The sequence below is a fragment of the Sprattus sprattus genome (assembly GCF_963457725.1).
Source record: "Sprattus sprattus genome assembly, chromosome: 2".
NCBI classification, from domain to species: domain Eukaryota; kingdom Metazoa; phylum Chordata; class Actinopteri; order Clupeiformes; family Clupeidae; genus Sprattus; species Sprattus sprattus.
Window position 1 is genome coordinate 32,971,690 of NC_137921.1, and position 14,431 is coordinate 32,986,120.

Consider the following 14,431-nt stretch of genomic DNA (forward strand, 5'->3'; position numbering starts at 1 on the left):
ATCAGACAGCCGTGTGAGCCACTGACTCCCTGGCTGAGGCATCCTTTGGCTCGCTCCCTTTAGAAGCAGGAAGAGGACTCCACATACGAACATCAATGCCATAAGCAAAAGGTCACAGAGGAAGTGCCCACTGCAGCCCTCTCTGATTGGCTCCCGGGGGACCTCTCACGCTGAGAAAAGGGGGGTAGGTGGGGCGGCCTATCACACAGCGAACTCTGGTGAGCCAGTTTGTATTAGACAGGATTCACTCTAAAGAAATGCTGATTAGATGATGAACAGTGCCCCCCCACCTAACCCCTGTCCCCATTTTTTTTCTCAGTGTCACTGGAGGATTGCTGTTAACTCAGTCATCCCTTCAATTCCATGAAGGGATTTCTGGCCTGAAGCTACTGATCCACTCATGGAAGATTGAGCCGCAGATAGATCGTCTACTTTGTCACTACTAGTCTGTTCACTAGAGACAGTAAACATTTACCAATCCCATCCATAAGAGGGCACTGTTACTAAGGAGAAGGATGATTTGGTAACTCGGCCCATGGCACAACATAACAAAGATTAATGTGTTTGAAGAGTTTCTCTATTTTGTACAAAGACACAGATATTTACAGGTAGCGAATTTCAAGGTAAGCAACACACACACAAGGAAAATGTCCACCTCCTCTGCATAATAAATTAATTGAGTTTAAAGCACTTCCTCACTTAAATGAATGACTACAGTGAGTGAAGGACAACAAGCATAATACTAAATGTAGCTAAGTAGTCTGATGAGGGTATTACTGATTAGTAATACCCTATATAATATCTATGTTTACCCGGCCGGCTTCAAGCTATGTGCCGCGGTTATGCTAAAGGTTTCTTCCTGATCAACAGGGAGTGTTTCCTTGCCCCTGTCGCCATTTTGTATGCTCTAAGGGGGATTCAGGCCCTGGGCTCTGTAAAGCGCCTTTAGGCAATTTTATTGATTTGGCGCTATATAAATAAAATTGAAATGAATATGAAATTTACTATCACTCTATTTTTGGTTTAGGGAATTCCAAACGGTATTTATACTTTAAGCGCTTCAAAACATCGAGATGCAGATGCATCCTTTTACTTCTCCTGTCTGTAACCTGGCAGCTGTAACCCAGGGTGATGTGCAGCGCGGTGGAGTGAGAGCTGATGCGCGGGGTGGTTCCCACCTGCCCCTACTGCCTGGGGTGAGGATTAGGACACAGACGTTCACCCAGGGTGCGTAATCCATCGCACCGCACCAAGCGAGTGCACATGAGAGAGGCATGCAGATGAGAAGACCGCGGGGGGAGGGGAGGAAAGGCAGGAGTAGAGACGGGTGATAAAGGAGTGTTACTCACTGCCCGTGTTCTCGAACAGCACTTTGTCGTTGAGGCCCAGGCGAAGCTCGGGCATGCCAGACAGGACGACTTTGAGCTTGATGCAGCCGACGATCTCGCTGCGAAGGACACTGCCCGAGGCGCTGACCTGTGCCAGGATAGAAACAAGAGACGCGCATGAAACCAGCCAGGGAAAGGCAACACACAAACACACACACACACACAAAACACACACACACACACAAACACACACACACACACACACACACACACACACACACACACACACACACACACACACACAAACACACAAACATACAGACAAAGGGTGAATTAAGGCTAAATGAAGCAGTTGGCCAAATCACCAACCTTAAATTTGAACACGTTAAAAAAGTAAAGGGGACAAAGAGACTGTAAAGAGGAGGCAGATAAGTTAACAAAGCAGAACAGACCAGAACAGTGGGTAGAGAAACAAAACAGCCATCCTGAATCATTCGGCAGATAGAATGAGGCTAGGCTGAGAAAGTGTCCAGTCACAGAGAGGGCCATTTGGAGGCTGCATGGGTGAATAGTAATGCCCCCATTAGAGGGCAATAAGGCATTAGCTTCTCCTTAATTAGGCTGTGAGGAGGGGAGTTGCGTTCAACTTCCTGACCCATGGAAACGCCATTAAAGCAAGGAATGGTGGTCAGGGTGGGCCGAGGCCACAGTGGAGGCCAGAGGCTGACGTATTTAAGGAATCAGGGATTGTTTGTCTCGGTTTGAATTCAAGGAAGTTGAGGTAAGCCCGTTTCCTGAACCTGCTGCTCTTAAGATACGTGAGCCGGGCGGGCCTATTCTGAATTTGCTTGTGTTTGGGGAGTGCAAATATAAATCTAGGTGGACAATAAGCCAGTTCAGTTCAAAGACAAATATCAATCTATTATGTTTAAACCATGAAGAAACCTGGCTTTGTTTTTCTTTCTTAGTTGTTTTAATGCTTTTGCAGAGATACATGACCAAGCCTATTAGTGAGTTATCTCTAAAAGTGATCCTAAAATCTCCTCACCAGCAAGTTGACAGATTCAATGACATCCATAAAGACTTCATTCTTCCGGTACTTGATGCCCTCCGACCTCCAGGACACCGCGTTAGTGACTGTGGCCGGGGGCCGTGGAGCCCCCACCTCCAGCTTGTGGCCCTGCTGGGTGATGTACCTACCAGGATCAAGATGAGAGAAATTAGAGGCATTTCAAGTAACAACATCTTAAAACAAGTGGACCTTGGGGACCCAAAATATTAAAACATACAAGAACAGCAAGTCAGGTTATGTTCAACTATCTGTAACAATAGTTGAAGAATGATTTGTATATTCAAATAATGGTAGTTAAGCTCTGTTAATAAATTATCTATGACCAATGTGATGTTATCATTTGTCGAAAATATTATTGCTGGTCAAAACTGAGCTGATAACCTACTTTCCAAAAGTTGTAGAAATAAGATGAGAGATGTTTTGAGAGTGTTGTTCTTCTGTATGTGATTGTTTTGCTGTACATTGATCTACAGTGAGAAATGACCTGACCTTAGAAGCTTATGGAAACCTGGAGGCAAACATCGGAGGCTGTTGACACTGTTCTTACCACCTGCATCGCGATTCTGTTTACCACACACTGACAATAGAGCAGCTCTCTCTCTCTCTCTCTCTCTCTCTCTCTCTCTCTCTCTCTCTCTCTCTCTCTCTCTCTACCAGGTCTCTTCATCTCCCACACTCTATCCAAAGCCATGGTTTGCCACTGAGGAATGGCTGCATTGATCTGATCTCCAAACACTTTCTGCTGTTGTGTGATCGATGCGGCTCCTTCACCCTAACTCTGGCCTGATTCCTTCCCAAGAAACAACTTTGGCCAGAGCTATGACCCAGCCCCCTAGAGCCCAGTGAGTTGTTTTGCTTACTCAAGGTAATGGTCCAAAGCCCTATGTTCACAAAACAACACTGATAAATTAAATTTGAGAAAAATTAATAACAGCATCTAAAAACTGTGAATTTTGATTTCGATATTGACGGGGACATGGGGTCATTTATCATGGTCTTCTAAATAAAGAATTTATTTTAAAGAAAGACTTTTTGCGCATGATTTTATAATTGACTAAGTGGTTATCTCATTGCAGGGACGTGCAGTCATAGGAGGCAGGGGAGGCAGAGCCTCACCTGTCATTTTGAAAAGTAAAACAAAAAAATTATAATAATAATATATATTTATGTATTATAAAATAAATATTCATATTTCTGTAGTTATCTGTGTTACGGGTGTCATTTCTGCATGATTCCGATCATTTCGAGCATTTGTATTATCAAAATCGCTGAATTTGCGCATTTCTGGTTCCCAGTGACAGTGATCAGCCAATGAACCAGGGACGTGCGGTTGATGCATTGGTGTCTATGGGCAAGGGAGGCAGTGCCTCACTCCAAACTGGGTTTTACGCATTCGTGCGCAAGCGTAGAACCTTTGAATCAAGCTCAAAACTCATTGAAAAATCCCTTAGGGGAGGCAGGCAGTACCACTGCCTCAGGTAAGGAGGCGAGCGAGAGCGCACTTGTCGGGTACAGGTTCTGAAGTCGGTTGGATTTCTTCTACACTTCTACTTGACGGCGACAATGGAACATCGTATTGCTAAACTGAAGCAGATCTCAAAACTGGACTTTTAATCCAAACGTGAAATGAAATGTGAAATGATAAATAATGGGAGACCAATGCCGGAGCTAAAAGGTTGGCTTCAAACGACGGGACAGAATGTATTGACATTTGCATTGGAGTGTTTCACGTTTCCCAACGGGACTACATGCGCAACACGAACCACGCTAAAGGCTGCTTCCAGGACAGTTGGCTTGAAGTTGTGAGCAGACTAGGTGAGCTAAACTAGCCACTGACTGCATTCACTCAAGGATGATCGTGGGAGAAGAGGACAACCTATTTCCACTGAACAGGGAAGTCGTGAGTGGATTACTTTTGTTTTTATTTATGAGCTCCAACGAAAGTGCACCAACTATAAATTATACTGGCCAGTAGAACATGTTGGTATTGTGTGCAATGTATGTGGTGTTTAACTGTTTGCTTGTTAATATGTTGTGTAAATAAATATGTAATTGTTTTTTCAAAACTGTGTCCGAGTTGGGTAAATGGTCATTTAACTCAGCATCCCACCACCGTAGTTATATTTTCTCCAGACAAAATGAAATGAGCCATATCATTGGTGGAGGGCTACATACTCTAGCTTGTAACTATTAATATCTTATTAATAGCTCATCATAATAATACAATAAAAAAACGATTGTTTAAAAATAATGGTATTAGACAATAAAACGTAAAGTTTTTTCATTTCTGATCAGATGACAATTTTAAAACCATAGACATATATACATGTATGTATACATTATATACATTTTTAAACAACTAGAGCTCAAAATTACGTAATCACTTCTGGTTTCTGTGCCTCACTAGCTACGAACCTTACGGCACGTCACTGTCTCATTGCAACTGTTGACCGACCGCAGATGACAGAGAGGCGACATCTGTGTTTGATTTGTCTTGCCTTGCACGCCTTTTATACATACAAGCGTGGGCATCTGCCCGTGTCTCAGAAACAAAAAAGAGAAAATTAGGGAATTAGCATCAAAATGGACACTGTCCACATAAAAGCCCAGAGCTGCATCTGTCCTGCCCTTCTTGGCAAGGCATTGGCATGGCAGTATGCCTGAGCTAGGGCATGCCTGCCGGGGGAGAGAGTGGGGTGTGTGTGTGTGTGTGTGTGTGTGTGTGTGTGTGTGTGTGTGTGTGTGTGTGTGTGTGTGTGTGTGTGTGTGTGTGTGTGTGTGTGTGTGTGTGTGTGTGTGTGTGTGTGTGTGTGTGTGTGTGTGTGTGTGTGTGTGTGTGTGTGTGTGTGTGTGTGTGTGTGTGTGTGTGTGTGTGTGTGTGTTGTGTTTGTGTGTGTGTGTGTGCGTATGTGTGTTGATGGGGTATAGATCACCCAGCCTGTAGACATAATGTGCTGGTTAATTAGATATGCAGCAATTACTGATTCTTGTCTGTGTTTTGTAGAACACTGCAAACATTGTGCCAAACAAAAGCGTGGAGAAGACGGCAAAAACTACAAAAGTTCCCAAAAAGCACTGCTGGTTCTTCAACCACCACTTGGGTACACACCAAATGTACACACCAACTTTAGACCGAAGGAAAACTCCAACTGACAACTAAGCATCATCCATGCACTGTTATGAGAAAAGCCTCACAGAGGATCATTGTGTCAAGACTGTGGCCATTAATAAATGATATCCATTCAAATAAGTTGATATCTAATACTCTTCCTCTCAGTAAGCCTAGTCATGTGTCATAAGGCTTTCTATCGTATACAACACCTAGCTGGCAGTGCTCTCTGTCAACACCCGAGCTGGGTAATAGGAAGTTTTGCAATGAGGGAAGTATGAAACGGCAAAAACAAATGGAAGCAGAATAAAAAAATTACGAATGCACACCCAATGCTTCAGACGCTGTACCGCACCGTCAGAGCACTGTACTCACTCCTGCAAGATTTTGCTCTCTGTGGTCTGGGGGAAGCCAAAGTCCATCACCTCATCCATGAGTTCATACACAGTCACAAAGTTATCCCGGATGCTCTCCTCCTCCAGTACCTTGAAATACTCAGTGAAAACCTAAGGAATGCAGGAGAAACATAAACCTCATGCCACACAGGGGATTTGCATGGAGCAATAACAAGTGATTGCTGGCAGTAGGTTGGCATTCAGAAAACTAGTATTAAAAAAAAACACTGGCCACACCAACATTAATAATCCAGTGTTTTTCGAGACGTTTGTTTGAGCACTAAAACAAAAACACACTGTTAGGACACAGCTGGACACTTGCACTGACCTCAACTATTTTGTACAGAAATGAATACACAAGGGCTGCATTGGAGTTCTTCTTAGTCATTGCAACCACTGAATGGTGACTGTGTTAAGGTCAAACTCTGTTTTCTGAGGGAAAGTCAAAGCTCACTGTCAGAATCACACAGTGGTTTTGAGTTAAATAAGTCTATGGACTAGTAATTGCATTGCTCAAAATGTAAGATTAGGCAGATTTATATAAAAAAGTGAAGAGAAAAATAAATCGAAGGATACAGTAGAGGTTGCTGTGTTTAATCCAAAGGAAATGGGTCGATCCATGGTTCAGCACAGGAGAGAGTTCAGATTCCTCCTCCATCTTCATTAGAATGGGCATGAAGTGATCAATCTCACCCATATTCATATTCCCCATGTAATTCCGACATATCAGCACCTACAGAGGGAGGCAGCATAAAGATGAATACATATGAAAAGAGTTTCACAGCAGTTTCATTTACCATCTTACTGGCAACACAGCAAAATGTTGTGATCTCTTAGTGCATATTCAATCATACCATCATTTATAATTGTCTTTGGTAAGTTTACTCTTACTATTTCTGGCCTCCAGTAACTCCTAAATATGTTTATTTCACTGTCATCCACCAACCCTTTCACAGCGTTGCATCATAACACCATGCCTGTCAGTATACTCCAACCTGAGCCCTTGGATTACCATTGCTAGTCTGTTCAGTATCCTCAGGAACAAAGCAAGCGGGGGGAGAGGGAGAGCTGTTTGGCATGCATATGCTGAATGTACACCAGAATCTCACTGTGCTTAAGTCACTTCAGTGCTTGACTCTTTGATTAGCATCTTTAATATCTGATTCCTTTTTTTCTTTTTTTACAATCTATTTTTCTTGCCCTGATTTCAGTCCTCCATAACAGACATCATTTTTTGGTCATTTTATTTGTTTACATTATTTATCTATTTCTGTTGCATGTATTTGCCATAAACTTACCACAGATACATAGATCCACTTCCACTCAGGTAACAAACAACACATGAAGGTTCTCTGAATAGTTATTGTGAAATGCCAATTAACTGACGGGAACCTTTCCCCTTGACACCAAATGAGTAAATTGTGCAAGATAGGCCCAAGAGACTTATGAAACATAACACTTTTTTCCAACACAGACACAGAAAGCTCCAGTGCAATAATTGCTCCGCTTATACTTCTTTTTCATAAATAAGTCATATTTCTTTTTTTAATATCAGCGTCTGTGTGAAAAGTCATTGGGGTTCAGAGGAACGAAAGGAAATGAAGAAGTAGAAAAATATTCAAAAGAAAACATAAGCAGAGGAGGACAAGTCAAGGTGACTTCACCCCAATGCAATGGTGTGCAGTGTTATATATACCAGTGAGGCCTGCCAACTAAGACCTGACTAATATTCATTATAAACATCAAAGTCTATATTTAATACAATTATTCCCAAAGCATGTTAAGGAAATCAAAGTATTTTATTTGCACTGCATTTCAGCATGAATATGGAAGAGGATTTAGCTACTGGATGATTTGGCTGCTGATTTGCAGACTGAGGAACCAGGTTAGTTTGACACTTTGAAAAATACCTACATTTCAATATATGGGGGAGCTAACTTCTTATCTTCATCTGAAACCACAGGGTGATCACAACACAGACCCTATTGTTATTCAGCAGTGAAACATTGCCTTAGAAAACACTGGCCTCTCTTGTCATTCTAAACACAGGTGAAACTCAACAGCGTTGGCAGTGAAATACTGTACATGAACTCTAATGCTGTCACAGCTTCCTCATTAAAGGAAACCGGCGACTTTCAATAAAGCATAGAAACGATTTATCATACCTTCATTAGGCATGGTCAAGGACCACACCCACTTCACCCAGCATTGACACAATTGTGACCTTGGCGCGAGACAGGTGTGTAGTAACCCACTAAGATTGAATACCAATGGGCTCTGACTAGGGAACCATTGCCCAAGGTCCTGGCCCACATCTGGAGGAAATCCATTTCATGAATACCCTCAGGCTGGCTTTATAGTTTCCCCACAGGAATACATTATTCTACTGGCTTTTTAACCTCTTCACAGGAATACAATATTGTTTTTTTCTGGAAATGTATTGACTTTGTCATGCATGAAATAGCACAGTCTTGAGTTTTTAAAGTGAAAATATTATTTAAGAAAATTTGAAGTTTGAAAAATTTGATATTTTTAAACAAAATTGTTTATATTATTAGAGAATGCTTTGTTGTAGGACGACTGACAACATTAAACATTCTACATATGTTGTGCACATTTACATAATGCGTGTAGGGGCATAATCAAAGCCCTTATTATATTCGGTAGAACGTGTTTTGAAAGTTTAATACACCTGTTCTACCAGGCTCCGCCCAAGGCAGCCTGTGGCAGGGAGAAAAAGTGTTCATTTGAGGGGTTCGTGCCTTAAGTTTTTTATAATTCCATTCCATTCATTTATAACGTATTATCCTTGCTGAGTAAGCAACAAGACAGAGAGTAGCTAAATCTATTTGGATATCGCTTTTTAAAAATGTTCACTAATTTCTGTCACGATGAGGGTGCGATAGCTTATACCAGGTAATAGGCTAAATCCAATTTCCAATTCGGAAAGTTACCCAATTCTTAATAAACGAACCTTGACACTACCACTAACATTATCACATTACGTACCCCTTACCTGTTGCCTCGAATCGTAAAGTGTACACGTATGATGTAGTATACATTCCCCGAGGTACACGCACACAATTCTCTTGTCACTAGCCAACTGTACGTCAATACTACTTTGTCTTACCTTGCCTTTCAGGTCCAGAATAAAAATAGCTGACGCAGACATCTTGGCTGATGAATACGGTGTAACGACGTGACACAATCTGTTTCTAATATTTATCTGAACGACAAACTATTTAAATTTGCGGAGCAGAGTCTCTCTCCATCCTCACTATGTTTCCGGGGTTTAAGCGTAACCAGTAGAGCAGCTTTCGAAAGAGGTTTCATGTGGGGGTAGAAGAAAAAAAAGAAACGACTGTCCCTCACTGGCTAAGTAGGCTACTGAAAGTCGTGCGGTTGCATTTAAAACGGGTGTGAAATGTTTGTAGGTCCATACTCAGTGATGGTGTTTTCATGAATGTGATTACAAATGTGATTTTTTTTAAAGGAATTTTTTTAATACATTTCATTTGCCCTGAATATTTTATGTCTACATTAAGATATTTACCATATGCACTATTACATTGTGTCTAATTAACAACTCAAAGTATAAATCAAATAGACCAAACCCTAATTCAGTTATCTGGCTGAACATGTAGCCTATTGATGGGGAATTGTCAGTAATATAATGACTGAATTGTCAGCCTATAATGACTTAGGATACTCCTGAAAAAACCCAGGAGTACTAGAGCCAGTCAGCTGTTTTGTAATATGGGTCTTACCACCTTCATGGCCTTGCTGAGGAACCTTACTTTTAAGTTTATGTGTCGGCTGGACCGCTCTTCAAATGTATTAATTGATCTGATGACAGACCCTGGCCGCAGCTCTGTCAAGTACACATCTAAGATCTGGGAACACTGGCATAAGTGCCTTTTTTAGCCCTTCTTTCCTTGTGTATTTATATGCATTTATGAATGTATATTTATATGTAATTTATTGATCTTATGTATTGTACATCTCCCATGTGGGCCTTGAGCCTGTAATAAAGTTTATTATATAAAGTTTATTATAATGTGCTGTAATTCTGTAACAAACATGTTAGAGTGGAGAATAGTAGGCTACACCTTCTTAAATGTCCAACCCTTCCATTTCTAAGTGCCTTCATTAAATAAGAAATCCGCTGTCCATTTTCCATGCGCAAATAAGCTGTCTATTAAACACAGACATACACACATTCACTGAACCAGTAGGCTACTTGTATCGTGGAGAACGGCTGATTGTGATTTCATTCAATAATACTGCTTGTTCTGATAAAGTTCATTTCTGGTGTTGTTTCTGACCATTTCATTTAAAGCCTTTGCTTGTGTATGCCAGGCGGTGCATTGGCATTGCAATTGGACTATAATTAAGTTACTTAATGTCAACAGTGATTATCCAATTGGCATGATCATCATGCATGCGTGAGCTTCAGGGCCGCCATCAGCAAGAGTTAAAGGCACAGATGACCCATGCCCATGAAAAGGTCTAACGTTGTTATAAATAGTGTCAGTGTCAGGTATACAGAGTATACCCACTTATTTATCAGTCAGCATTGCGTATACCCAAAATTAAGAGTATATTCTCCAGGGACCACTACACCACTGAATAGTGTGTGGGAGAGGAAAGCTGTTTTGCTTTGCACATGTGTTGAGTGTTTATCATTCTAAGAGATGTCTGGGAGGAATTAATCATGAAACACCCTTATGTTCAGCTTTGTTTTGAAACACCACCATGTACACCTTTGAATACATAGCTGTTTCCTTTTTTCAGTTACTTGTTCTGACTATTATTTTTTTGTGTTTGGTCTGACTGTGAATGTAGACAGTCCCTTGTCTTGGCTTATGGATGGCAATTCAATAATACATTCACAATTATTCTCACACTGGAGAGATGCTCCAGGACATTCATATCTTCACTGTGTAGCTTCCTTAAAGAACCTTATGATACTCTAACCATGTCCTGAGTGTCTTTAAGCACATCAGTTCATACATCTGCTTTGAGTGTCAACAAAGGGTTTTACTCATCCACAGACGGTTATCATTTCAACTTGGGTTGACAGTAGAAATGTCCAGCAAAAGTGGTCGAGCAGAAAAGCTCATATAATTATAATTGTTGGAAGAAACTAAACCAGCAGCATGAACAGGTATTGTTTTGTGTGTTTCAGATAAAAGGAACTTGTCTGAGAAGAAACTGTCAATTGGTTGCTAGTGTACAAGTGATATCAACACTCTAGTCAAACCTTGTTATTTATGTATTGTACGTTAATGTAGCCTACTTCACAGTCTCACAATAACATTAACTAGTGCACCTCACATAGCATCTGTTCCGGTTCCCCTCTTCCTCAATCTTAATTCTCGAAATATAGGTACTGATAGAGATTTTAGCAGTCCATTTTCATTATTTCATCAAATTTAGCCTTAAAGGGATAGTTCAGGATTTTTGACATGAATCTGTATATCTGTATGAAAGTTGATTCGCCAAAGTTGCCTGAGAGAAACGTCCGTCACAGGAAAACGATGAAAACTGAGAGTCGATTCACCATCATCTTTGTTGCCACAACCTGGATAGTCGCAAGCCTTCACCATTTTTTTACACTCAGCTTTATGTCAATTTTATCAAATGTTGTCTCAGTTTTCATCGTTTTCCTGTGACGGACGTTTCTCTCAGGCAACTTTGGCGAATCAACTTTCGCGAATCAAAAAGGTAGGCCCTAGCTGTGAGGTTGCGGTATCGCGCGTACTGAAAATAGGGCCAAGTGATAACGAGGTGTGACTTTTTCCACTACCATGTTTTTGGGATGCAAATATATCACTCTTTTGGACACATAATGTTTTGGGAAGAGAAACGTTTTATTTTGCTGGGTCTAGCAAACCTGCCGGACTACTTTTGGCTTGACCAAAACTGGACGAGAACTCTGCTCACAGGACGCTGCCGGGGGTAAGTCAGCGTGATTGCATGACACTGGTCATGGGGATGTCATACAGATTCATGTCAAAAATCCCGAACTATCCCTTTAACTTCTCTACTTGACCTTGCACTTTGTCACCCCTTCAGCGGGACTCTAGCAGAGTGTAAAGTTGTAAAGCTTAACAAAAACTTTTCTGCTCTTCAGTTAGCTAATTCAAAGCACCCTGCATGACACAGGAGTCGGACCTGCTTCCTGCTTACTCTGTGATGCCCCTGCCTCTTTGCTGCCCCCCTCATCACGTGCAGCACAGTCAGCTGAATGAATTTATATGTCTATATAGGAAAAAACACTGTACGAAGACAGACGTTGTACAGTGTTTGCAGTACAGACCTGAAATCAGCAGATGGCGCTCGCCCGATAAATGTCTAAAGACTGCATTCATTCAAAAGGTGCTGCTGATGAACATATTCGGCCGTTATAAAAGGACCAGTTATGAAAAATAAAAATGGAAAACGTAGGCTCACTAATTTAACTAAACGTAATCAGACCGATCGCTAAAATACAGCGTATTCTTTCAAGTTAATCTAATGGCAAGACCACTCTGCCAATCGAAAACGTGTATGCGGTTTGACACGGAAGTGAATACTGAGAAAGGTCAACAAGTTGCACATTGTATGAGCGCGGTACAATTAATTTCTGTTGAGATATTGGTATCATTATTTTTTTATCTGTTCCAGAGGGCTTTTGTTGAATCTCTCGAACAACCTCATCTAAGAAGAGTAATACGACTACGGAGTGTGATCGTACGTATCATAGAAGAAGTAAGTGAAGAGAAATGAGTTCACTAGCTAGCTGCCTAGCCTAGCTTAACAGGGTGCCAGTGCAAAAAGGAACGCAAATTAGCTTAGTCTGTGAAATGTTTCATATTCACCTGATGGCTACCTCCACACCAACAGGCAAACATCTCATTTCTGCATCTTGTTGAAATATTAGTTAATATTTTAAACGTGACGAAATAGTGTTAGCAAGCAAACCATTGGATGATCTGTTCTCTCAAATAATTGAAATGACGACAAACTGTAAGCCAGTAACGTTAGCTGATTTTATTTTGAGGTGGCATTTTATCTAATACATTACTTTAAATCGTGTATTTTAACTCATCTTCACTTTGTTGCTGATGTACAAGTGTTTATTTCCTTAGATTGATTAACTAAGACCGAAATGGCTGGAATACTCTTTGAAGACATTTTTGATGTGAAAGACATCGACCCAGATGGGATGAAGTTTGACAGAGGTAAAGTATATATCCTGTTCTGGTGCTGTGTGGTTTTAGACAGCCAAGGGGCATTGAAACATCTAATTACATTATTACCGTTATTCAAACACACTGTGTGTCTTTTAGTGTCTCGACTTCACTGTGAAAGTGAATCTTTCAAGATGGACCTCATACTTGACGTGAACATTCAGATCTACCCTGTGGACCTTGGTAAGACGAATTGTGACCAAAGAAGCTAGCTGTGAAGTATCATTCAATAATCTAAACAAAGCAACACTATTCTTTTACTTCAGGGGACAAGTTTAGGTTGGTGATAGCCAGTACCCTTTATGAAGATGGCACTCCAGATGATGGGGAATACAATCCAACAGATGACCGCCCTTCTAGGTAAAGTGTGTGTGGGGGGGGGGGGTTGGTGGGTCTGTCTGTCTGTCTCTCTCTCTGTCTGTCTCTCTGTCTAAGTCTAAGTTTAAGTTTAGAAGAGATTTGCAATGAGATATCTATGGTTTCTTTTCAGGGCAGATCAATTTGATTATGTAATGTACGGAAAGGTCTATAGAATTGAAGGAGATGAGACATCTACAGAAGCAGCCACTCGTCTGTGAGTATTGGATTTGGTCTCCCAGCCTAACTATAAAAAAAATCAACCTTTAATTTGCTTTAATCGCCCAGTTGTTAGGATACTAATTTAAATTAATCATTGATTTTTTTTTTCTGTCCAGTTCTGCATACGTCTCTTATGGTGGCTTGTTGATGAGACTACAGGGTGATGCAAACAACTTGCACGGATTTGAAGTGGATTCACGGGTCTACCTCTTAATGAAGAAGCTCGCCTTCTAAACTCCGTTTTCCATTATTTCGTCTTTTGTGTGGACTTAAAATACAATGCATTCAAACACCCAAAAGACAGTATCTCTTGAGGATCATGGACTTGCATCTCTGTGGATTGTTTTGTAGGAATATCTGGGATTTTTTTTTTTTTTTTTTGCTTTCTTCAAAGCAGCTTCTACTACTAGTCCAACAAATAAATACTGCTCATGGTCAATCCTGTAAATAAAACATGTTTTATATGTTTTAGTTGTCTCTAAGTTTGTTTTTACAATCAACCCCCCAAAGGACTATACTCATAAAGATTTCTCACATGTTCGTTTTGTTAAAGAAAGAAAACCCCACGATGGTCACTGAAATAACTTGAAACTGACAAAAGTAATAAATTAAAGTTTACTGAAAATGAAGATTAGATTAGATTAGATTCCACTTTATTGTCATTGCACAGAGTACAAGTACTTAGACAACGAAATGCAGTTAGCATCTAAACA

General features: G+C 40.7%; 2 protein-coding genes across 2 annotated transcripts in view; one reads left to right on the forward strand and one right to left on the reverse strand.

The window, feature by feature from the left end:
• ap1m3 (adaptor related protein complex 1 subunit mu 3) overlaps positions 1 to 9,076 on the reverse strand; it is a gene marked incomplete at its 5' end in the record, with an annotated part of 13,728 nt that extends 4,652 nt beyond the window's left edge. The window contains 6 exons of the mRNA XM_080833481.1: positions 1,350 to 1,476; positions 2,377 to 2,524; positions 5,885 to 6,015; positions 6,233 to 6,300; positions 6,481 to 6,637; positions 9,035 to 9,076. Coding sequence (XP_080689607.1) covers positions 1,350 to 1,476; positions 2,377 to 2,524; positions 5,885 to 6,015; positions 6,233 to 6,300; positions 6,481 to 6,637; positions 9,035 to 9,076 — 673 coding nt within the window. The remainder of the gene's footprint in view (positions 1 to 1,349; positions 1,477 to 2,376; positions 2,525 to 5,884; positions 6,016 to 6,232; positions 6,301 to 6,480; positions 6,638 to 9,034) is intronic.
• A 3,434-nt stretch (positions 9,077 to 12,510) lies between these two features.
• polr2h (RNA polymerase II, I and III subunit H) lies at positions 12,511 to 14,186 on the forward strand. Its single transcript, XM_080833425.1, has 6 exons — positions 12,511 to 12,657; positions 13,038 to 13,130; positions 13,239 to 13,322; positions 13,406 to 13,499; positions 13,630 to 13,713; positions 13,835 to 14,186. The coding sequence occupies exons 2-6, from the start codon at positions 13,058 to 13,060 to the stop codon at positions 13,950 to 13,952; spliced, it is 453 nt and encodes a 150-aa protein (XP_080689551.1). The 5' UTR covers positions 12,511 to 12,657; positions 13,038 to 13,057; the 3' UTR covers positions 13,953 to 14,186.
• The last annotated feature ends 245 nt before the right edge of the window (positions 14,187 to 14,431 follow it).